This window comes from Schistocerca americana, chromosome 1 (genome assembly GCF_021461395.2).
Source record: "Schistocerca americana isolate TAMUIC-IGC-003095 chromosome 1, iqSchAmer2.1, whole genome shotgun sequence".
Taxonomy (NCBI): domain Eukaryota; kingdom Metazoa; phylum Arthropoda; class Insecta; order Orthoptera; family Acrididae; genus Schistocerca; species Schistocerca americana.
In genome coordinates this window covers 1,118,663,390-1,118,687,376 of record NC_060119.1, presented here as the reverse complement: position 1 = coordinate 1,118,687,376, position 23,987 = coordinate 1,118,663,390, and the positions used below count along the sequence as shown (strand labels likewise).

Genomic DNA, 23,987 nt, shown 5'->3' with positions numbered 1-23,987 from the left:
CTGAAGGAATGTCATCCAATCCAGTTATCTCAATTTGACTTAGTGTACTGAGATGGAATGCCTTATTCTTTTCCTGGAGTGGCTGCTGTATTGAATGTTTATGATAATTTAAAACTCTTAGTTACACGATGACTGGAACCAAGACATCTGCATCACACATACTGACATAATACCAGGGCCCATAGTGGTGACTATTACGATTCATTCATGGGGCATGTAGACCACACTTTCACATTTTCTTCCAAAGCCAGAACTGGCTGTAAAGAAATTTAGAAGTGTAATCTGTGGCTGTAACAGATTGAAAACTGCCAGTAGTACTATGGAGGATGGGTCAAGTTCATGCTCAAGTTAATTTTTGGCTTTTATCAGTCCCCCCGACTAGTCTGATGCAGCCCACCACATATTCCTCTGGTGACATCTTCGGCTCAACATCTCACTTGAACCCAACATCCTAAACTATTTGTTGGGTATATTCTAATCTCTGTCTTCCCCTACATCTTTTAATCTTTACAGCTCACTCAAGTACTATGGAAATTAACACTGTGTTTCTGGGTTATATGTCAAGTATTGTTTCCATTTCAAGGAATATATTTTGATGACTGACCTGGACATCTTCTTCAGCTGCTATGGATTTTGATGTTATGAGTGCTTGCTGTCTAACTCCAAACAAACTCTAAAGTATTGTTGGTCTCACAGCAATATTTAGAGCCACATCCAATTCCCAATGTCCACTATGCCCTTTGCTTCTCTTTCATTTTTCAGAGCCTGCACTGATATTCCATGAAGGTGGAATTCTGTCAGTGCTTTCCTGTCTTGGTAGATGTGATGGCTTCTGAGATCTTCATAAATTTAATGCTAGACCCCAAGCCTTGTTGAAATCAAATCCTCTAACCCTGTTTATTAAGGTTTCTGACTTCTATATTTCAATAGACTCCTTAATTGTGCTGTCCCAGAAACTTTGTGTTTGTGTCATAATATTGGCCTCGTTTTATTTAATTTCATGATTAGATTCAAGGCTGAGCTTTCCAACAACTGATTTGCTTAAATGTTTTAATCGGGCATGAAACTGCTATTCCCTGCATCTCCTGTTGACTGTTGTGATAGTCTGGCCCACATAACATATACCACATTTATATGGAATGCAACACACACCCAACCTTTGGAGACCTAAACAGCCTGCAACACTACACAGGAGACTTTTTATCTTATTTGAAGGAAGTAAAATACATTGGATGCCGTGTTTCCATAGGAGTCTACTGAAAATGAAATGTCATGTGGCTAGGGCCTCCCGTCGGGTAGACCGTTTGCCTGGTGCAGGTCTTTCGTCTACTGATCTTTCGGATATTGGGCAAGTATAAGGTAGATAAGTGATTTTTGGCTTCTCTTGCTCAGCCTCAGTCTCAAACTCTTGCTCAGCCTCAGTCTCAAACTCTTTCTCGGGCATTCTTGATACTGGATGCAATGTTCACTCAATTTGATGATCTGAGTACCTATTCCTGCAGAACACTATTCATAGGTTTTGTAATTCTTTGGTGAGGTTCTCCTTGTCTGAAAGTGTTCAAGATCTATGGACCAGTCCTTAACACTGAATTTCTTTGTGACAGATGGTGATGGCTCAAGGTGTGGAGATAGTAGTCAATATGCACAAGCTTTCTATATCCACTGTGACCCCAGGATCCACCCATTCTTCTCTTAACTAATTTGTTGAGGAAAGGTCCTCCATGAATTTTATATTACTTTGGACATAAGTTTAAATGTTCTAAGAACTCTTCAAGTTTTTTTGTTCCTTGTGAGCAAACCACAAATGTGTTGTCCACAGGCTGATTTCAACTTTAAGAATTCTAGTGCCTTTTCTTCAAAGTATTTCACGAATAGGTTGGCTGCGAAAGGCAATAAGTGACTACCTGTCACAAAGACATTGGTTTGTTCATAATATTTTCCATTGAACAGAAAATAAGATGAGTCAGAAAGTTCATAAAAAAACTCTGTAAAACAATGATCAAACTTCTCTGTGATTATGCCAAGGAATTGGAACATGGGTCTCTATTGAATGGGTAACCAACATAAAAATAAAAGGTTATCTCCAAGCTGCAATTGATTGAGGTCTCTGAACACCAAGAGTGGCACATCTTACTTGTGGCTAACTATCAGAACAGTTGAGAACAGATGCAAGAAACATCAGTGAAATACCCAACTAAAGCAACCAAGCAAATCAGCTGCCACCAAGTATTGCTTGGAATATAATCATGTAATGAAATGTGACGAGACCAGTACTTTAGTGCAAACACCAAGTTTCTGGGACAGCATAATTAAAAAGTCTGTCAAAATAAAGATAAAAAATCTGATGAACAGGTATGCAGGTTTCAATTTAAACAAGGCTAGTGGCCCAGCACTCAATTTATTAAGATCTCTCCAGCCATCACATCCAGCAGGGCTGGAAAATTCTGAGAGAATTTGTGTTTCCTGGAGTATTAGTAAGGGTTCTGAAAAACAAGAGCATCAAAGAGTGTAGTGGGTATCAGGAATTGAACTGAGCTATAAATATCAATGCAAGACCAACAATATGCCACAGTCTTGTAGGAGTCCAGGGCAGAGTACGCACAATAGCGTAACTCATACCACCTGAAGAAGATGACTGGATTATCTGTCGAAATACTGTGCATAAAATGGAACAATAACTTTCGCAGAACACCTGAGAGCACACTATTAATCTGTCACTATGAAAAAATCTGGAAGTTTACACCATGGAAATTATTTTTTGACTTCTCAGCATGTGCCCTGTCTTACTGTCCCCCCTCTTGTCAAAATTTTCCACATATTTCTCTCCTCTGTGGAGAACTCTCTCAGTTCTTACATTATCAGCCTACATAATTTTCAACAACCTCCTACAGCATGATATTTCCAACACCTCAAGTTTCTTCTATTCCAGTTTTCCAACAGTCCAGGATTCGCTTCCATGAAATGTTATACTATAAATGTATATTCCCAGAAATTCCTTCCTCCAGCACTGATGTTTGATACTGGCAGACTTCTTTTGGCCATGAGACCTTGTTATCTTGTTTGCTTTATGTCCTCACTGCTTTGTCCTTCACGTGTTATTTTGCTTCCAAGATAGCAGGATTGTTTCACATCGTCTACTTTGTGGTTCCCAACTCTGATTTTGGCTACTACTCATTACTTTTTTCATTCTTTGGTTTACTCTCAATCCTTAGTGTGTGTGCTCAATTAGACTGTTCACTTCAGTCAATAGGTCGTGCAATTATTTTTCACTTTTACTAAGGATGGCAATCTTAATGATATTACACAGGAAGTTTGAATAAAAACTCCTTCAGTAACAATTTTTTTTTTTTTTTATTAAATGACATGATACATTGCAAACCATGGGGGGGTCCATCTTCAGGTGCAAATCGTCTAATATACAATTTACATTTGCTCTTGAATGAGGTGGAACACCCTGGGGGGGGGGGGGGGGGGTCCATCTTCAGGTGCAAATCGTCTAATATACAATTTACATTTGCTCTTGAATGAGGTGGAACACATGTTCCAGTTACGAAAAAGGTGTTAAGTTTTGTATTTCATGAATCAAGTGCAGAAAATATTTGAGGAACAGTGGAAAAAAAGTGAAAAACTTATTGAACAAACTAAGAAGAACATTTTTAACCTTTTGAGGCCAACATACATTGGTTCATAAATTTTGTCATTTATGTTAAATGAACAGACAGATTTCCTAGCCATAGTTACTTCAGTAATTTTAAAGAATTATTTTAAAATTATTCCTTGCATATGTCAACTTGTTAATACTCAATTTTCTGACACTACATGATAAATATCATCTTTGATTCTATCAGGTTAAATTACATCTGTGAAGTGTTTTCAGAATGTGTAAACAAATGTGTGCCTGAGTGACATAACATGTGATGACAGAATGAATAAATCACTGTATATTGACCTCAAAAGTTTAAAGTTTTCTTCCTTATGTATTTGGTAAGGTTTTGTTTTTCTTCCCCACTGTTTCTAAAGTATTTTCTGCACTTGATTCATGAAATACAAAACCTAACATCTAACTTTCTCGTAACACGAATATGCATATCACCTCACCCAAGAACAAATGTCAATTATGTATTAGATGATCTGCACCTGAAGATGGCATTTTATACAAACTTCTTGTTTATTGAATACAGTCACTTTCACAGCTGCAAAATATGGATGACATTAATCTTAGTGATATTATTTCACTCTAAATTTTCATCTCAATTCTGAACCTTTCTTTTATTCCCATCACTGTGTCTTTGACATTTTAGATGGAAGATCAGGGGAGTTAGACTATATCAATGTCCAATACTGTTTCTAATTGAAGCACATTGTTCCTGGTTATTGGATATATGATATATTGCCTATAACTTCCATTTATGTTTTCCTGAGAATTTCAAACACCTTGCACAATTTTGCACTATTGTATGTTTTTTAAAGTTTGGTAAGTTCTATGAAAAACTCTTGATTTTTCTTAATTCTTGCTTCCATTGTCATGTGAAATTTGAGAACTGCCTTTCTGGTGCCTTTACTTTTTTTAAAAGCCATGCTGGTCATAATCTAACAAGTACTCAATTTTCTTTTCCATTCTTCTGTATATTATTCTAGTCAGCAACTTGGATACATAAGCTACAAAATTGATTATGCAATGTTAGCATGCTTATCTGCTCTTGCTACCATTGGGAATTGTATGGATATATTTTTTTGGTCTTCTGATATGTTTCCAGACCAAAAGGAAAATAAACGTATAGTAAATGAACACATACAGTGACTGAAATAATTCTGTGGTTGGCAAGTGGGAACAGTGGAATGAGGTGTTGTCAGATGACAAACAGTATGTTAATACTGCCACATATTCAAGTTGGCATTTATCTCAATAGAAGAGGCAACTCTGTGAGTACCTACACTCTCAAGGATGATTTATTATTCCAGGGTTCTATTTGTTGTAGCTTAAATACTGATATTTCTGTAAGAAACTGGTTTCTCTACTTTTACAAATAAAACTGTGGTAGTTTAATCCATTTAATCTTATTCTGTAAGTGTTCACTATACATAAATCTATAAAGACAATTTTTAAAAAATAATCTCAGACAAGGGAAACAAGTAAGAGATAACTGCATTAATTTCCCATGGCACTAGTAGCACCATAACTGTCTCTACATGTGCATGCATGGCAGCCACCTATGAACCTAAGAATACAGTATGTAAAACCTTTGCCCACCGTGTGACGGAGTTGACTTTTGCTAAGAATTGTTGCTCCCTGTATGGAGGGAACAGAAGAAATATTTTGTATTAATTCAGAAATCACATTAATGAATCATAATGTCAATATTTTCTTTAATTTATATATTATGCAACTTATAAGTTAAGAATCAGGGTTTTTAATTTCTGGTTAGTGTCACAATAATTACCATGATTCCATATTAATGACTCATGTATTATAAATCATATGACATGATTTAAAACTTAGTCAATACTTTAAAATCACTTTAGTTTAATGTCAAAAATTGCTTTTATGCATTTATGTCAAAAGATTTCAAGACCTCCAAATATCAGCAATATACGACAAATAAAACAAAATCTCTCAATCTTTATCACAGCTTTCTTTGAAACTGATGACCCCTCTTCCACTCCCCTCTAACTTCCATGTACCAACATGCACAACAATGGCACTGTTGCACATGCAGGTCTATGAAACACATATGTGTTGATTCCATATATAATTAGGCATACACACAAATTTATATTCTGTTAAAATGATTATACTTACTCTCATCTGATTTTTCAGTGAAGCAAGATCTGCACCCTCCTCAGGTACAGGGACATTGTAAAATTCTCCTTCTTCTTGTGTCAGGAGTTTGTACCACCCCTCAACTGGTGCTTTAATGAGCTCAGAGATGCCAAATGACAGGGAGCCCATAAAATCATTACGTGAAGTTCGATCCCAGTCCCACACTTCTATCAGAAGCCGCCTATCCTTGTCTTCTGGCTTCAGTTCACTGAGAAAGAAAAGTAATTAGACTATTAATAGATGAAGCTTCTGGTTAAAGAAAAACTAAGCCCTATGCCACAATTTGAACAAATATAATTTACCCTTTTTGAAATGGAATGGAAACTGCACATTAAAGTTGCAGATAATTTGTTGTATTAATTCATAAGACTTTAAACAGTCTGTAGCAGCTACATGAGAGATGATGTGGACTAGTGGTGAAACTGCGCACAGTGGATATAAATGCTTCATTCAGGCCCTTGCTACACAGATCTTGAGGTCCAGGGTGACATTTCACCAAGAAGATTTTTTTTGTTATGATCTGTGGTCCTAATAGTATTTGATACAACTCTCCATTCTTCTCTGCCTTGGGTATGTTTTATCATACTGTGTAGGTATGAACCATTTGAGTCTACTGACTGTATTTTTAGCCTTGGTCTTAATGTAGAATTTTCACACACTTTCCCTCATTGCCAAACGAACTACTCCTTGATGCCTTGGGATTTTTTTCTATCAGTGTATCCCTTCTTTTAATCAAATTATCCATAAAGCATTTTCTACCAGACTCAATGCAGTATTTATTACTTATTCAAACCACCCATCTAGTTGCAGTATTTATTACATACCTAAACCACCCATTTAGTTATCAGAATTCTTCTGTAAAACAATATTTGAAAAGTTCCTTTTGTCTGCAGCATTTGTCATCCATGCTTCCATTCCACACAAGGTTACTCTTCAGAAAAATGCTTCCCAAAAAGCCTCCCTAACATTCAAATTTATATTTAATTAACAAATTTCTCTTCTTTGACAATACTTTTCTCATCTGAAAAAAATCAACAGCCAAATTTACCAGTTTTTCTTGTTTAATATTCCACAATGAAAGTTGTTTTGCAAATTGGAGCTCTTTCCAGAAGTACTAATGATGCATGAAAATAATTATCCAGCAATACAAAAGTAAAATTCCAAGCCAGACAGATTGTACCTCTTAAAACTGAAACATTAATTTTTAAAATGTTCTCCACAGTTCAGGCCAAAATCTTCCAGATTCAGTATTCCTTTGGATCACAATCACAACCCTAAAAACTTCATCTTAATCTAGGATATGTTAGCATTCAAGAGAGTTACACTTGGTGTACTAATTAAAAACTGAACAAATTTCAATTTGGAATTGTCTTCCTAATGTTACACAGTTGCTGTCTGAATGAAGTAGATACAAGCAGCCAAACAAAATTATTATGATAACGCAATAAATAGTTCCTGTAGTGACAATAAATGACGGCTCACACACTGAATGTTCTCTTGTTGATTGGGATCAACCGTTCACCATACTGCAGCAAAATATAAAACTGTATACTACACTGCAGCAAAATATAAGGCTTTGAAGAACTCTAAGGAAGGCTGCATAGACTCAAAGCACTGACACAATACCAGTGTTATTTTATCTGCTTCCTATTCCATTAATGAACTGCATATGGCAAAAATTATTTTCAGCATGACTGTGTGCCAGCAAAGATCATATTTTATCATCATGGACACTGAGACCTATTTTGAAGGATGAAATATCTTTGTTAAACCATTTCAGAATGTGCCCTCTCACAATTTTAATGTTAAGTCTCTATATGAGACACATTTCCATAGTGCTTCCCATTGGAGGACACTTTTACCTTAATGATATGAACCCATAATGAACTGTACCACTTTTATTTGAATTCTCCACATCTGTCCCATTAATACAACCTTGTAATGTTCCCATACTAAAGAATAGTACAAAAATATTTTCAAATTAATTTGTGGTGTGGATGTAAAATAAATCATTCCACATCATTAAGGTTTTTCTGTCAATTGATCCATGGGACTTCAAACTAATTAAGTAACTATGCCTATACTATTGGCTGCTACAGCACTTAAATTCCCACTCCCTTATCTGTAATGGTGTCTATCCCTCTCCATTATTAATACTGACCAACTATCCATCTCTCTGGGGACTACCGTATTTAGTTGAATCTAAGCAGCACTTTTTTTCCGGTTTTTGTAATCCAAAAAACCACCTGCGGCTTACAATCGAGTGCAAAGCAAACGGAAGTTCTGAAAAATGTTGGTGGGTGCAGCCACAACTTCTGCCGTCGCGTATATGTAGCGCTACACAAGCAATGCTTTGTAGGCACAAAGATAAATAATGGCACCAAAACCTCTACATCAGTAAAAAAAAAAAAGGGTGGAAGACTAGCTTTTTTCCTCTGCCCCGACTTTCGACCACTGCATTTTGGTACATTATCCAACGAAGTAAATACAAATTCCGTATTGTTCATCTTCAAATGTAGCAGCATTTCAATGTACTACGAAAATCCAACTGGCAAGACTGTTTGGGATGTTTGTCAATATGGCCAACTCTGCTTTCTGAATTTTTTCCTACCTGCGAGAAGAGATGGTTGCTAATAGGAACTTTTATGAATTGTGAATCACATGCAGTATTCTCTTCACCATAAGAATAATACAAATCTAAACATTTTGCCATGTATTGTTTCATGTTTGCTGCTATCTCATTTAAATCCTGTCTGCCTAATAAACTACGAAACTAGAGTGAGACAACAGCAAACGCGGAAGAATATACATATAATGTCATGTTTATATTCGTATTATTCTTATGCCTAATAGTGATACAGTCAGAAATGAAGCACGGCAACTGACTAGATTTTTAAATCTAAGATGACTCTAGTTCATTACATTCTGCACAGAAATTAAAGAGGCGCCTGCAAAGATTTTGAAACGGAGAAAAATTTTCGCTAAACTTTCGTTCAGAACATCATCTATCATACGCAGTCTATTATTTGGTTCTTGTTGATCATTATCAAAGACAGCAGTAGTTTTTGTTTTGTTTCCCCCCCCCCCCCCCGGCGGGGGAGGGGGGGGGTTTAAGGGCACTCAACTACTGAGGTCATTAGCGCCCAGTCACAATTGTTAGAGCACATAGAATCTAGTAAAACTCAAGGGGAGGGGACACCAGAAAGTTCTTACAAAGATGCAGATAAAATAAGTGAAAGAGTTGGATGTCTTTGGACAAGCTAATCAAAGTAATGAAACGAAGAACACGAGCAGCTGCTTGAGCGTCATCAGCTAAAATATCCTGTAAAGTAGATGGCAGAGACAGGACAACACGAGATTGACTAAAACGGGGACACGACAATAAAACATGGTGCACTGTTAATGCATGACCACAAGGGCACTGCAGGGCTGGGTCACCCGAGAGCAGGTAGCGGTGGCTAAACCGGCAATGCCCAATCCGCAACCTGGTCAGAAGGACCTCTTCTTGCCGAGATGGTCGGGAGGAGGTTGTCCAAGCAGTTGGGAACGGTCTTACTGCCCGGAGCTTGTTTCCTTGAAGTGATGACCAAGTATCCCACCACAACAACACAAGCCTCTTACAAACAACCCCATGAACGTCAGATGACGGGACACAATGGGAGGCTGGCAGAGGCAGGAGGACTGCAGCCTTGGCTGCAGCATCAGCAGCCTCATTCCCAGGCACTCCTACATGGCCGGGAACCCAAAGAAAGCTGACAGGAGAGCCATCATCAGCAAAAGAATGCTGGATCCGTTGCACCAAGGGATGGACCGGATATGGAGCTCCAAGGCTCTGAAGAGCACTGAGTGAATCAGAGCAGAGTACATACGATGAATGGCAGTGGCGGCTGGCATACTGAACAGTCTGATGCAGAGCAAAAACCTCGGCCGTAAAGCTGGAACACTGGTCGAGGAGCCGGTATTTAAAGGTGACGGGCCCGACGACAAAGGCACAGCCGACACCATTGTCAGGTTTGGAGCCATCAGTGTAAATAAAGGTGTGACTGGCAAGTCGTGCACGAAGTTCGACAAACCGTGAGCAATACACCGCAGCTGGAGTACCCTCCTTCGGGAGCGAGCTGAGGTCGAGATAAATATGAACCGGAGCCTGGAGCCAAGGTGGTGTCGGGCTCGCACCCTCTCTGAAGGTGGTAGGGAGGGCAAAATCCAATTGTCGAAGCAGGCGACGAAAGTGGACTCCAGGGGGCAGCAGGGCAGACACATACAACCCATACTGACGGTTGAGAGAATCGGCGAAGAAAGACTGATAAGTGGGGTGGTCGGGCATTGACAACAGCCGGCAGGCATACCGACAAAGCAGTACGTCGCGCCGGTAGGTCAATGGTAATTTGGCAGCTTCAGCATAAAGACTCTCAACGGGACTAGTGTAGAATGCTCCGGTCGCAAGACGTAACCCCCTATGGTGGATGGAGTTGAGACGGCGTAAGAGGGATGGCCGAGCAGGCTCCCATAATCCAGCTTTGATCGGACTATGGACCGATACAAGCGAAGCAGGGCAGCGCAATCCGCTCCCCAAGATGAACCACTAAGAACTCTGAGGACATTAAGGGAACGCGTACAACGGGCAGCCAAATAAGAGACATGCGGAGACCAACAAAGTTTCCTGTCCAGTGTGAGCCCTAGAAACTTAGTTGTTTGCACGAATGGGAGAACAACGGGACCAAGATGTAAGGATGGCGGAAGGAATGCTTTATATCGCCAAAAGTTGATGCAAACCGTCTTCTCTTCAGAGAACCGGAAGCCATTTGCCACACTCCACAAGTATAGGCTGTCTAGACAACGCTGAAGGCAGTGCTCCAGGAGGCATGTTCTCTGGGCACTGCAGTAGATCGCGAAGTCATCGACAAAAAGAGAGCCGGAGACATTAGGTGGAATGCAATCCATAATTAGATTGATCACTATGGCAAAAAGGGCTACGTTCAAGACGGAGCCCTGAGGCACTCCGTTCTCCTGGAGGAAGACATCGGACAATACAGAACCCACACGTACCCAAAACTTTCGATCCATTAAAAAGTAATCAATAAAAAGGGGCAGGCGACCGCGTAGACCCCACCGGTGCATAGTGCGGAGGATATCTCCTCTCCAACAGGTATCATAAGCCTTCTCCAAATCGAAGAACACGGCTACCGTTTGGCACTTTCGCAAAAAGTTGGTCATGATGAATGTCGACAAGGTCACAAGATGGTCAACAGCGGAGTGGAGGCGACGAAAGCTGCACTGAACGGAGAAAGGTGTGCCAGCATCTGAACGTGAATGGCATCTGGCCCCAGAGCAGAGGACCGGGACAGTGCAAGTGCACGTTCGAGTTCCCGCATAGTAAAGGGGGCATTATAATTTTCCAGATTCAGCGAGTGGAACGAAGGTCGCCGAGCCTCTTCTGCCTCTTTCCTGGGAAGGAAGGCAGGGTGGTAATGGGCAGAGCTTGAAACCTCCGCGAAAAAGCGGCCGAAGGCGTTGGAGACATCCACAGGATCAACAAGGACCTCATTACCTGAGGTCAGGCCAGGTACCGAGGAGTGGGCCTTAATGCCCGACAGCCGGCGCAGGCCACCCCAGACGACAGAAGAGGGAGTAAAACTGTTAAAGGAGCTGGTGAAAGAGGCCCAACAAGCTTTTTTGCTGTCTTTTCATGACTCTGCGGCAGTGCACTCGGATTCGTTTGTATCCAATACAATTCGCCAACGTAGGATGGCGGCGAAAGGTGCATAAAGCACGTCGTCGAGCACGGATAGCGTCTCTACAAGCCTCATTCCACCAGGGGACGGAAACGCGACGTGAAGAAGAGGTAGTACACGGAATGGAACGTTCGGCAGCATTGATGATAACAGCCATGAGATATTCGACCTGATTGCCACAACTGAGAAAATCGTGGTCCGGAAAGGTCGCCAGGGAGGAGTAAAGTCCCCAGTCAGCTTTCGGTATGTTCCAGCTCGAAGGACATGGGGATGGGGTGTGGTGCAAGAGACGAACGACACAGGGGAAGTGGTCGCTCAAACAGGCGTCAGAAAGGACATACCACTCGAACCTATGGGCAAGAGTGGTAGAACAGATCGAGAGGTCCAAGTGGGAGTAGGTATGAGTAGAGTCCGAGAGGAAGGTCGGGGGGGCCAGTATTGAGGCAGACAAGATTGAGATGGTTGAAGACATCTGCCAAGAGGGAGCCTCTCTGACAGGATGCAGGAGAGCCACAAAGGGGATGATGGGCATTGAAGTCGCCAAACAATAAAAACGGCAGAGGCAGCTGAACAATCAGGTGCATCAAGTCGGCACGACTAACTGCGGATGACGATGGAGTGTAGACGGTACAAACAGAAAAAGTAAAGGCAGAAAGAGTAATACGGACAGCTATGGCTTGGAGTGGGGTGGTCAATGGGATGGGATGGTAATAGACATCGTCCCGAACGAGCAACATGACCCCACCATGAGCTGGAATACCGTCCGCAGGGGTGAGGTCAGACCGCTCCGAGGTATAGTGGGTAAAGGCAATACGGTCAGTCGGGTGCAACTTGGTTTCCTGGAGACCAAGGACAAGTGGACAGTGCAGGTGGAGGAGCAGTTGTAATTCCTCCTGATTAGATCGAATACCTCTTATGTTCCAATGTAACAAGGCCATCGCAAGTCAGAAAAAAGGGGGAACGAAACGGGGGAAGAGCTGGTCACCTCAACGGCCGCGGAGGGCCAGGTTTCGAGGGAACAACGCTACAACCGGAGGGAGGTGGATCCTGTTCCGCCGAGTCATCGCCAGCTGCAGCCGCTTTCCCGGGTTGCGTAGGAGGGGCAGCATCGTCCGCTGACGAGAGGCTAGCTGAGCGCCTGGCAGCAGAGCGTCCGGCGAAACAGGACGGCCAGGAGCAGCGACTCACGGATGGAGCGTCAGACGAAATGTGCCGGGGTGGAGAGGGGGATAAAGACTTCATCTTAGAGGCCTTCTTGGAAGTCCGATGAGGCACGAGGATGGTGGGCTGGACCCGAAGAAGGTCCTCACACGCGGGGTCCGTTTTGGAATGCCGGACCTCGGAAGTCGGGGTCCGGAACGTTTCCCCGATGGATGCCTGAGAAGAGGATCGCTTCTCAGGCGGCGGAGGGGAAGGAGTAGGAAGGGTGGCCCCTGGGGCAGAGGGGGCAGGGGCCGCGAGGGAGGAGGATTTGGAAGGGAGGGATTTGGGAGGCGGAGGCATAGACCCCGGATGGGGTGAGGAGGTGGAGGGTGGACAGGATAGGGGCGAGGATACTGTGGAAGGAGTGGACACAACTGAGGCAAACGAAGTTGTCAACGTCACGGGATGGAGGTGGTCATACTTCTTCCTGGCCTCAGAATAAGAGAGACAATCCAAAGTTTTTAATTCTTGAATCTTCTTCTCCATCTGATACGCGGGGCAGTCTAAAGATGTAGGCGAGTGGATGCCAGGACAATTGACGCACTGAGGTGGTGGGGTGCATGTATGTTCCTCACGAAGAGGACGTCCACAATCGCCACAAAGGGGCTCAGCCTCACACCGTGAGGACATGTGCCCAAAGCGCAAACACCGAAAGCAGCGCATAGGAGGCGAGACGTAAGGTCGCACGTCGCACCGGTAGCACATCACCTTTACCTTCTCTGGGAGAACGTCCCCCTTGAAGGCGAGGATAAAGGCCCTGGTATCGATGCGGCCGCACTGGACTCGCCAGACGAAATGCACGCCTCGGCACTCCAGGTTGGCCCTGAGCTCCTCATCAGATTGCAGCAGGAGGTCCCGATGAAAAACCCCCTGCGTCCTATTCAGGGCCAGATGCGGGACAATGGACACTGGGATGTCCCCTAGTTGGTCGCACACCTGAAGCGCCGCCGACTGTGTGGCGGAGGTGGTCTTTATAAGAACGGACCCCGAACGCATCTTACTGAGAGCCTCGATTTCCCCGAAGATGTCCTCGATGTGCTGGACAAAGAACATGGGCTTGGAGGTGGCGAACGTCCCCCCATCAGTCCGAGAACAGACTAAATAGCGGGGGAAGTACTTCGTCCCAAGCCGGCGGGCCTGTCCTTCCTCCCAGGGAGTGGCCATGGGGGAAAGGGCAGGAGAACCAGAACCAGAGACAGTACCTTTCTTTTTAAAAGACTCGGCCGCAGATCGACCTGATACATGTTGACGTTTCATCTGCAAAACGTCCGACCCGATACCACCCACTCCGACCAGGGGCTCTCCCCACGGGTGCCACCCAGCCTCAGCAAGGGCCACCTGGCAGAATGACCGTTGCAGGGAGTCCTGATGCCCCAAGGAGATGGGCATCTACTACTTGGCCGGTGTGGGGAGGGTGCAGCTCAGGTATCGGCAGGACGATCCCTGTGTTGTCAGGGGGCTACAACCTAGAGGCTAGATGACGACCCCACCACAACGGTCTGGCTACCGTGCTGGATTTCGGGTGCCATGGAAAGTCCATCATGATCGTAGGTGCAGATGGGGATGCACTATGGGCGTAACTTGTGCAACTCATCAGGCGATTAGGCCCAATTTGAGGAATAGTGGGTGTGGTAACAACGCCGTTACAATGCTGCGTGCCAAGGTCTTAGTGCACTGAGGACCAGAGATACACCACGTAAGGCGTCCTTCCCCAAAAGGCTCGTACTTTACTAGAATTTTGAAAAATGGAGGTCAAACTCCAAGGGGGACCTACTACGAGGAGGCCGAAATGGTTGAAACTCCTTTTAGTAGCCTCTTACGACAGGCAGGAATACCTGGGGCCTATTCTTACCCCGGACCCGCAGGGGGGTAGAAAGCAGTAGTGTAAGTAACAACAAATAGCAGTCTCTCGCCATTGTTTTGCTAATGAAACGATTTCTCTCTTTTCTTTTTAATTGTAAGCGGTGGTAGCACGCACAAAAGCAAGCCATGCCGTGAGCGGCAACAGGCGGTAAACACACACTATCAGAATGCATGACACAGTACAGCAATGCATTTTCAGCTTAGAGTGACGTAAAGAAAATGGTGCTTATCAGATCAAAGAAAAATAAGCAATCAATTCAAACCAGGTTAAGCACGTGAAAAAGGAAGGGTACCCATATAAATACAGACGGAGCGCCTGACGCGTCGCCATGGCTACCTGGTAAACCTTAACTGCTAAGCTTACGACTCGAACCAAACTACTGTAGCTGTATTGTCATTCATTTGACCTAAATTGTGTCTCATATTACAATACACCAAATTTGTTTTGATTTGGAGATGGACTAAAACTTTTCTCTCCCCTTGAATTTTGAGTCTCAAATTTCAGATGCGGCTTAGATTTGGGAAAATTTTTTTTTCCTTGATTTCGAGTCTCATTTTTCAGGAGCAGCTTAGATTCGAGTGCGGCTTAGATTCGAGTAAATACGGTACTACATGTAAGTGTTCACTGGGCCACCAGAGGGTTGGTTTCTCTACCATAAAAAAAATTGCACTTCTACAGCAAACACATTCTACAACCCACGCAGCAGCTTTCTGTAGCAGTAATTTCAAAACAATAAAACTCCTAAGTGGAAAATAAACATCCGCATGTGGAGGGACTTCTTCTATACAATGAATGGAAGTGCTTAGCAATTGATGGGTGCAACAGGAAGGGGTTAAACAGCATAGTTCAGTGTCAGAAAGGGTGGAACTGGTTAGCAGAAAGAGGAGAAGAATTGGAGGAGAAGATGAAGGCAGACTAGTGGGAAAAAGGAAAGACACATCACAGTAGGAGGGGGGAGAAGGGGCAAAAGGGAGGAGAGGGCGGAAGAGGGTGGAGAGGTAGAAATGCAACTACCACGACTGGAAAGTTCTGAAATATCTGATAAAGTGGTTTAGTGAAGCAGCTGATACATGTATACTTTTCATTCATAAATTGTCTTTTTAGTTTTCCGGTGTCATCATAGGGTTTTGAGTGAATAGCTAACATCTTTGGGTGCTATTGTGGAGGTTTTCTGCTTTATTTGTCATCATTAGTTGAAGAAGGAATGTATGGGATACTTTGCTGTTTACATAACAAACTTACAGAATTTATATGAAGTTTGGCACTTTTATAAAAACTAAAATTGTTTACGAGTTTCGTTCCATTTTAAACCACTCTGTCTGTGTGGGCTAGTTTTGAACTGTGATAAACATTGATTGTAGTCATTGTGACTGACACCTTTAGATACAGTCATCAACCACTCAGCAGAGTGCTACTGGTTGCCAGCCTGCTAAGGCACCTGCAACTCAACCACAACACATCATGCTTGCAGCAGCCACTGGAGTATCTAATGGTGCCACATTCACTTGATACAGTGCCAGTATCACTGGCACTAGCAGCCTTCTGCAAGCCACGTGACATTATTATGATTTCCTGGTATTCTTCTGACCTTATAGTTTGCTGCCCAGCTGCCCACTTATCGGTCAACATCAAGAGCTCATAGCTGTGGTTCTCTGGCCCAGGAGTTGACCATGCAAGTGGTTTCACACTTGCCAGAGCCTACAGCCTTGCATACCACATACAAACCGCATGGTCTTCGGGACTACTTCAGCCACGGACTACGCTCATGTATGGATGTTTCGAAGCTACATCAGTGCTACACTATTAGTTTTATTTGTTTTAGGGTGCAAAAACGAATAAGGTCATACATGCCCATGTCAGAACTGTAGAAGGGACAATGAAAAAGGAGTTAAAAGTGACTACACATTTAGTCCAATTGAGAGAAGGAAACACAGCTACAAACAGGTACTTTCTCTTGGAAAAAGGGCCATAAAATATGCTATAAAAACAGAAGCCCTGAACTAATGATTAAATATCCTTCGCCATATTGCTATGACAGATAAAAAGTAAAATTCAGTCAACAGCCTGCACATCATTCACTAAAATGACCAATGACTCAGATGACAAATATAAATTATAAGATAAGTTGTTAAAAAAAAGAGCATTCTGTCAGGAAATGGTGAACCGTCAAAGATTGAGGACAACTGTGATGAAGCAAGGTTTCTCCCTTGTTTTGCCATCTGCCTCCTTAAATTCATTTTATTTTCATTTTTGCCTTATTACCATTAACATAAATGAGTATAATCTGCATCTCCATAAAAGAGAAAGGTTGGCCCTCAGACTTAAAGAATTAGCACCAGATCTAATTTTGTGCTTAGTTTAGTGTAAGTAATTAATTTACTAATTCATTTTGACTATTCCTAGCTAATACTTACGTTATAAGGTGAAATCAGTTAATTGTTTCGTGACTTAAATTACGTTGTTGACTTGTAAACAAATATAAATTCTGTACTAATTATAAACATTTAGAAGAAGTAGTACTACCATTCTTAGGGTATTTATTTGTCTCTATTCGAAAACATGTTAGCAATGCCAGGCCTTATTTATTTCCAAAATAATTACCTGGTTTGTCATGTTTGTGTAACTATATCTGTTAATTTCATTATTTAAACAAATAATTCAGCCTAACCTTTGTGATAGAAGTAACTGTTAAAGAGGAGGACTTTTTAGATACATTCAGTTAACTGAATGAGTTGTTTTAATTTTAACAATGTACAGTTTCAGTAACTATTATTGTGAGGATATAAAGGCCCAATTTTTGGTCCTGAAACAGTCAGTCCATGGCCGATTTTCAGATGAGAAACCTGCACAGGTTAGATCAGGAACAACGCCTTAACTGTGAAATAATTGTAACACAAACAGGCTGTGTGTTAAAACAATGACAGTGTCTGTTCAATAGTGTCACACGTACTATTCTGTAAAAACTGTGCAGTTAGTTTTTTACTGCTCATAGATGTTCAACGGTAAACTATTGTAGCATTATGCTGATGTTTGCCTGCAAACTATAAATGAGGCTTATCAAAAGTTAACCAATAGTGAAATGGTCAGATTAACTGTGTAATGTTGGGGGTTGTGACCAGTGAAAGTAAATAACTGTGAAACACAACTGTGCAGCTGTTGGCTACATCATTTACAGAGTCAGTGTTGAACTTCCAGCCCCCATTTTTCAGCCAGTGTAACAACACAGTACAGCAACACTGAGGACTGTCAACGAAGAAATAAAGCAGGTGAACATCACACATTGAGCACAAAGTTGTGGGAGAGCGCCACTTTACAGACAGTGATGGATGAAAAAACAGTGCCCAATACGCAACCCAACTAAAATGATCTCCTCACAGTGAGAGGGTCAAGAGGAGATCAGCCAAGCCTTTGGGAGAGGTTTAATTCCCCAGAGCTTGTTCCCATGAATGGAAGATCAGAATGATGTGAGCAGGAACCAAATAAATACACTCCTGGAAATGGAAAAAAGAACACATTGACACCGGTGTGTCAGACCCACCATACTTGCTCCGGACACTGCGAGAGGGCTGTACAAGCAATGATCACACGCACGGCACAGCGGACACACCAGGAACCGCGGTGTTGGCCGTCGAATGGCGCTAGCTGCGCAGCATTTGTGCACCGCCGCCGTCAGTGTCAGCCAGTTTGCCATGGCATACGGAGCTCCATCGCAGTCTTTAACACTGGTAGCATGCCGCGACAGCGTGGACCTGAACCGTATGTGCAGTTGACGGACTTTGAGCGAGGGCGTATAGTGGGCATGCGGGAGGCTGGGTGGACGTACCGCCGAATTGCTCAACACGTGGGGCGTGAGGTCTCCACAGTACATTGATGTTGTCGCCAGTGGTCAGCGGAAGGTGCACGTGCCCGTCGACCTGGGGCCGGACCGCAGCGACGCACGGATGCACGCCAAGACCGTAGGATCCTATGCAGTGCCGTAGGGGACCGCACCGCCACTTCCCAGCAAATTAGGGACACTGTTGCTCCTGGGGTATCGGCGAGGACCATTCGCAACCGTCTCCATGAAGCTGGGCTACGGTCCCGCACACCGTTAAGCCGTCTTCCGCTCACGCCCCAACATCGTGCAGCCCGCCTCCAGTGGTGTCACGACAGGCGTGAATGGAGGGACGAATGGAGATGTGTCGTCTTCAGCGATGAGAGTCGCTTCTGCCTTGGTGCCAATAATGGTCGTATGCGTGTTTGGCGCCGTGCAGGTGAGCGCCACAATCAGGACTGCATACGACCGAGGCACACAGGGCCAACACCCGGCATCATGGTGTGGGGAGCGATCTCCTACACTGGCCGTACACCACTGGTGATCGTCGAGGGGACACTGAATAGTGCACGGTACATCCAAACCATCATCGAACCCATCGTTCTACCATTCCTAGACCGGCAAGGGAACTTGCTGTTCCAACAGGACAATGCACGTCCGCATGTATCCCGTGCCACCCAACGTGCTCTAGAAGGTGTAAGTCAACTACCCTGGCCAGCAAGGTCTCCGGATCTGTCCCCCATTGAGCATGTTTGGGACTGGATGAAGCGTCGTCTCACGCGGTCTGCACGTCCAGCACGAACGCTGGTCCAACTGAGGCGCCAGGTGGAAATGGCATGGCAAGCCGTTCCACAGGACTACATCCAGCATCTCTACGATCGTCTCCATGGGAGAATAGCAGCCTGCATTGCTGCGAAAGGTGGATATACACTGTACTAGTGCCGACATTGTGCATGCTCTGTTGCCTGTGTCTATGTGCCTGTGGTTCTGTCAGTGTGATCATGTGATGTATCTGACCCCAGGAATGTGTCAATAAAGTTTCCCCTTCCTGGGACAATGAATTCACGGTGTTCTTATTTCAATTTCCAGGAGTGTATTATAATGGCTTCATCATGAGTGAGCAAGAGAAAGCTTTTCTGGAGCTGTTGCACTAAGGGATGGATGGTGTATAACACGTAGCACACAGAGGCTCTGAAGGACACAGAGAGTCTGAGAAGATGACAGAATTGAAAAGCCTGTGTCACTGGATGTACTGCATGGCGTGGTACAGGGTGAAATCTTCGGTGTCCATGATCAAGGCACACTTGATACCATGGTCAGTCTGAGAGCCATCAGTGTATTCATAGGTACTATCACAAAGTTCTGAGCTAAGGTTGAGAAACTTACTATGATAGAGCGAGTCTGAAGTAGTGTCCTTAGGAAGCTAATGAAGTCCAAGATGGACACATGCCATTGCACAAAGCCAGAGTGGTGAAGGGTTCCCACCCATCGGGAAAGTGGGAAGTAGCATTAAGTAAAGCTGCCAGAGCAATAGCCGAAAGTGAACTCCAAGAGATAACAGAGAAGAGGGATGCGCCCCATACTGGCAAACAAAGGAGTCACTGAAGGAGACGGCACACGATGGGTGGCCAGACATGGAAAACAAATGGTACACATATCTGCTGAGGAGAAAATCACGGCAGTATGACAGCAGTAGTTCGACAGCTTCTGCATACAGATTTTCAACCAGGCTAGCGTAAAAGGCACCAGTGGCTAAACAGATGCCTTGACAGTTGATTGTATTGAGACAGTGTAAGATGGACGGATGTGCAGATGCATAAACAAAGCACCCGTAGTCTAGTTTCAAATGGATTAGGGACTGGTAAAAACGGAGAATGGTGGTCCAATCCGCTCCCCAGGAAGTACTGCTGAGGACATGTATGATATTGAGAGACTGCATACAGCAGGCGGCCAGGTAGGACATGGGAGGACCAAGAAAGTTTCCTATTGAGAATGAGGACCAGGAATTTCATAGTTTCAACAAACAGAAGAGCAACAGGTCCAAGAAGTAAAGACACTGGAAGAAACCACTACACAGCCAGAAATTCATACAAACAATTTTGTCATTGGAAAATCGAAAGCCATTGTTGATGCTCCACAAGTAAAGACAAGTGAGACAATACTGAAGGTGCCACTCAAGGATACAAGTCCATGGAGAACTGCAATATATGGCAAAATTGGAAACAAAAAGGGAGCTGGAGGTGCCCTGCGGGAGATAGACCATAAAAGCAAAGTGGAAAACGTTCAGAATGGAACCCTGAGGCACACATTTTCCTGGATAAAGGTGTCCAACAAGGCAGAACCTACATGTACCTTGAAAACTCGGTATTTTGAAAGTTCCTGAATGAAATGGGGCAGGTGGCTTTGGAAGCCGCACGTGTAGAGAGTACAGAGGATATCAGTCCTCCAGCAGGTCTTATAGGCTTTACCCAAATCAAAAAACATGCCCACAGGATGGTATTTCTACAGAAAAACATTCATGACATGGGTTGACAAAGTGATGAGATGGTCAACTGCAAAAAGACGTGCTAGAAATCCACATTGTGCAATGGTTAGTACATTGCGAAACTCAAGCTACCATATCATCCGGGAAGGAGTCATACATTCCATTACCTTACAAACACAGCTGGTGAGAGAAACTGAGCAATAGCTAGAAGGAAGGTGTTTGTCCTTACTGAGCTCAGGCATGGGTATGACAGTGGCTTCATGCTAGATCTAGGAAACTTGCCGTTTGCCCAAATGCGATTGTACATATGAAGGAAAAATTGCTTACCCACAAGAGAAAGGTTCTGCAACATATGAATGTGAACATCGTCCAGCCGTGGGGTGGATCAGAAGAATGAAGTGAGCATCTCTACCACAGATTACACATTTGGCCAGGTGTCGACAGAATATGTGAGTGTGCTTGTAATGATGACACTGGTAGAGTGCATTGGGTTCAGAATGTATGGTCAGACAGTCATAGATAACTTCATAGCCTGCTTTGATCTTGGATGGAAGCACTACTCTATCAAGTGTAAGAAAAAGAGTGTGTATTGCACTAAGGATGCATCTACCTTTTTCCTCACCCAATGGACTGCAATGATGCCCTGATCAGAGATGTAAGTCTGGATTTCTGCCTCAGTAAGACCATCAAGCAGCCTAGTGTAAGTAACACCATGTGAAGAATTCAGCATTCGATGGGCCTTGACATGAACAGGGTATCCATGGAGGAACAAAGCTGCAAGCAGCTGTTGTGCTTGAGACTCACATGTAGTCTCCAAAAACCTAAGTGCCATTGCGTAAATGAGAGCATGATTTCATAGGGCTGACAACTGCATCAACACCTTTCTGAATAATAAACAGATTAGCCATATCAAAGGACTGTCCATCTTCAGCATGCAAAACCAAGAGGAACCTAGGTGCAGCTGGGAAGGACTTCGATTCATCCGTCTTATTCCGTTTATGCTTAGTAGACATAGACTGAGATGATGAAGTTTGGCTCACTGTGAGAAAATCCCCCATGATTGCCAGTGCCTCCGACGGCATACTCCTTCCAACTGGCACCCCCCCCCCCCCTCCCCCTTGGATGGGGGGGGCTCACCCACCTAATATGCTTGTTCATACCTCAGGCCTCACCTCACAAACACCTGACAGAGGGTCCAATTGGCAATTTGGGAAGGTAACAGCTCAGGCAAACACCTCTACTTGGACCTGGCCTGTACCAGGGGGTATATGCGAATGCTACCTGTTGACCCATGGACGGGAATTATGCATTACCCAGTCACCTGTTATGCAACAGATGCATGGGCCAGCCTTCAGGAGTTCACAGGGAGGAAGAAGAAAAAGAGGACTCTCAAAACGCCAAAGTGGAGGAAGGATAGGTAAAGGGAACCAAAGAAAGAAAAAAGAATGAGAAAATAGTGGAGGGATTGTTCTGATGTCAGGCTACTGAAAATGCAGAACACAGTCCCAAAAACATCCCAGACATGTTTCCCAAGAGGGGTGAAAAAAATAACAAATGGATAAACATGCAGCATGGAAAGGAAAAGACACTGCAAAGGCAGGGTCCCACGGTGGCCAAGCACAAACTCACCGAAGAGCGGTGAGCCCCCTGAGGAGTTACCCTATTAGGATGGGGAGGGTACTTAACTCAGAAGCTGTATCTGCATCATGGCAAGGCTCCTATATTCAAGAAACTGTTATTCTGTTTGTGACAACTTTTATCAGATCAGAACTATTTTTAAGTGGTGTCACTTCAGAAACTGTTGTACTTGTTTAAAGTACTGTGTAATGAAGTTCTATCATTTTTTTGGGTACCTGGGCACATCTGTTCATTGTACCATACACCTCCCACGAAGGATGCAACAATGACACTCCAGAAAGTCAAAATAAATGTACCAAATGTGAGTTTTAAGCAGTATTACTGTAGTTTTGTAGAAAAACTATGATTTTTCAAAGACAAATGACAAATCAAACAATGTCCAGTATTATAAACAATGTACAATTATTCTAATATAGAAATATTAATTTTAAATGAATTATCCAGCAACTTAGTAAACAGCTAAAACACTCATGCGGTCACCCAATCTCAGTTGCACATTGCCTTTCTAACAACTTCTAAACAAAAATTTTATTCCCAGTATTTCATATAATTATTGCCCAAACGTAATAATTTAAAATGCTCCATAATCTACTCACTAAGAGATGTAATCTTACATTAAAGGTTTAACACAATAAATCAAGTATTAAAATTGTTATGTCTTGAGGGTGCATAACTCATGCCACACATAATACACAGCTATATTGATACAGTATTTGTGAATGAGAGTACTTAACTTCTTAAACATAATTTCAAACTTTTTAGAAACTTTTTCTTACTGACACCCCCAACAAAATGATGAAAGTTATTGCTTATTACATTTTGTGACATTTTAATTTATAACTTCTTTACTACTAACTTTATTTGCAACACTGTACCCGCATATACCACCAAATGTACCTGCAAAATAATATCATTGTACTTTTGTGCTGCAAAAAGGTGTCATGGTCAAATTCATGATTTCTTAAGGTTTTCTCCGACTAGTACTAAGCCAAATGAAATGAAGTCAGTGCACCACGCAGCAACCAGAACGCAAACAGGCAGAGCTGACACTACAAATAACATGGCACACCCTGGAAGCTATTGCTTCACCTTGCTCGAGTGAGAAGTCTGAATCACTGATGCAGCAACATGAGCTTACTGAGGAGGGACCATAACATCATTCTGACAGCACAGCGTGATGCTGCAAAAATGAATAAATGTTATGCAAGAGCACCTATCAGCCCACTGACATGGTGCAAAGCACCAAGTTGAAGTGCTGAAAGCTACTTTTGTGACACTGAGGTGTGATCAAGAATGTCGATGAGCCCAGAAAATGTTTACACATGCAGTCATCCTCAGCAAAAGAGAATGTCATTGCCTCAGATGAAAAGCAATATGTACTTAGGCTTCCTACCCCTATGCTGTTCAGTTACAGTGAGCCTGCTATG

At 43.3% G+C, this 23,987-nt stretch overlaps 1 protein-coding gene across 2 annotated transcripts in view; it reads right to left on the bottom strand.

The window, feature by feature from the left end:
- Positions 1 to 23,987, bottom strand: part of LOC124550957 (protein kinase C, brain isozyme) — a 133,915-nt gene that overhangs the window by 54,448 nt on the left and 55,480 nt on the right. For both annotated transcript variants that reach the window (XM_047125776.1, XM_047125785.1), the window contains exon 5: positions 5,801 to 6,029. In XM_047125776.1, the coding sequence (XP_046981732.1) occupies positions 5,801 to 6,029 (229 nt within the window). The remainder of the gene's footprint in view (positions 1 to 5,800; positions 6,030 to 23,987) is intronic.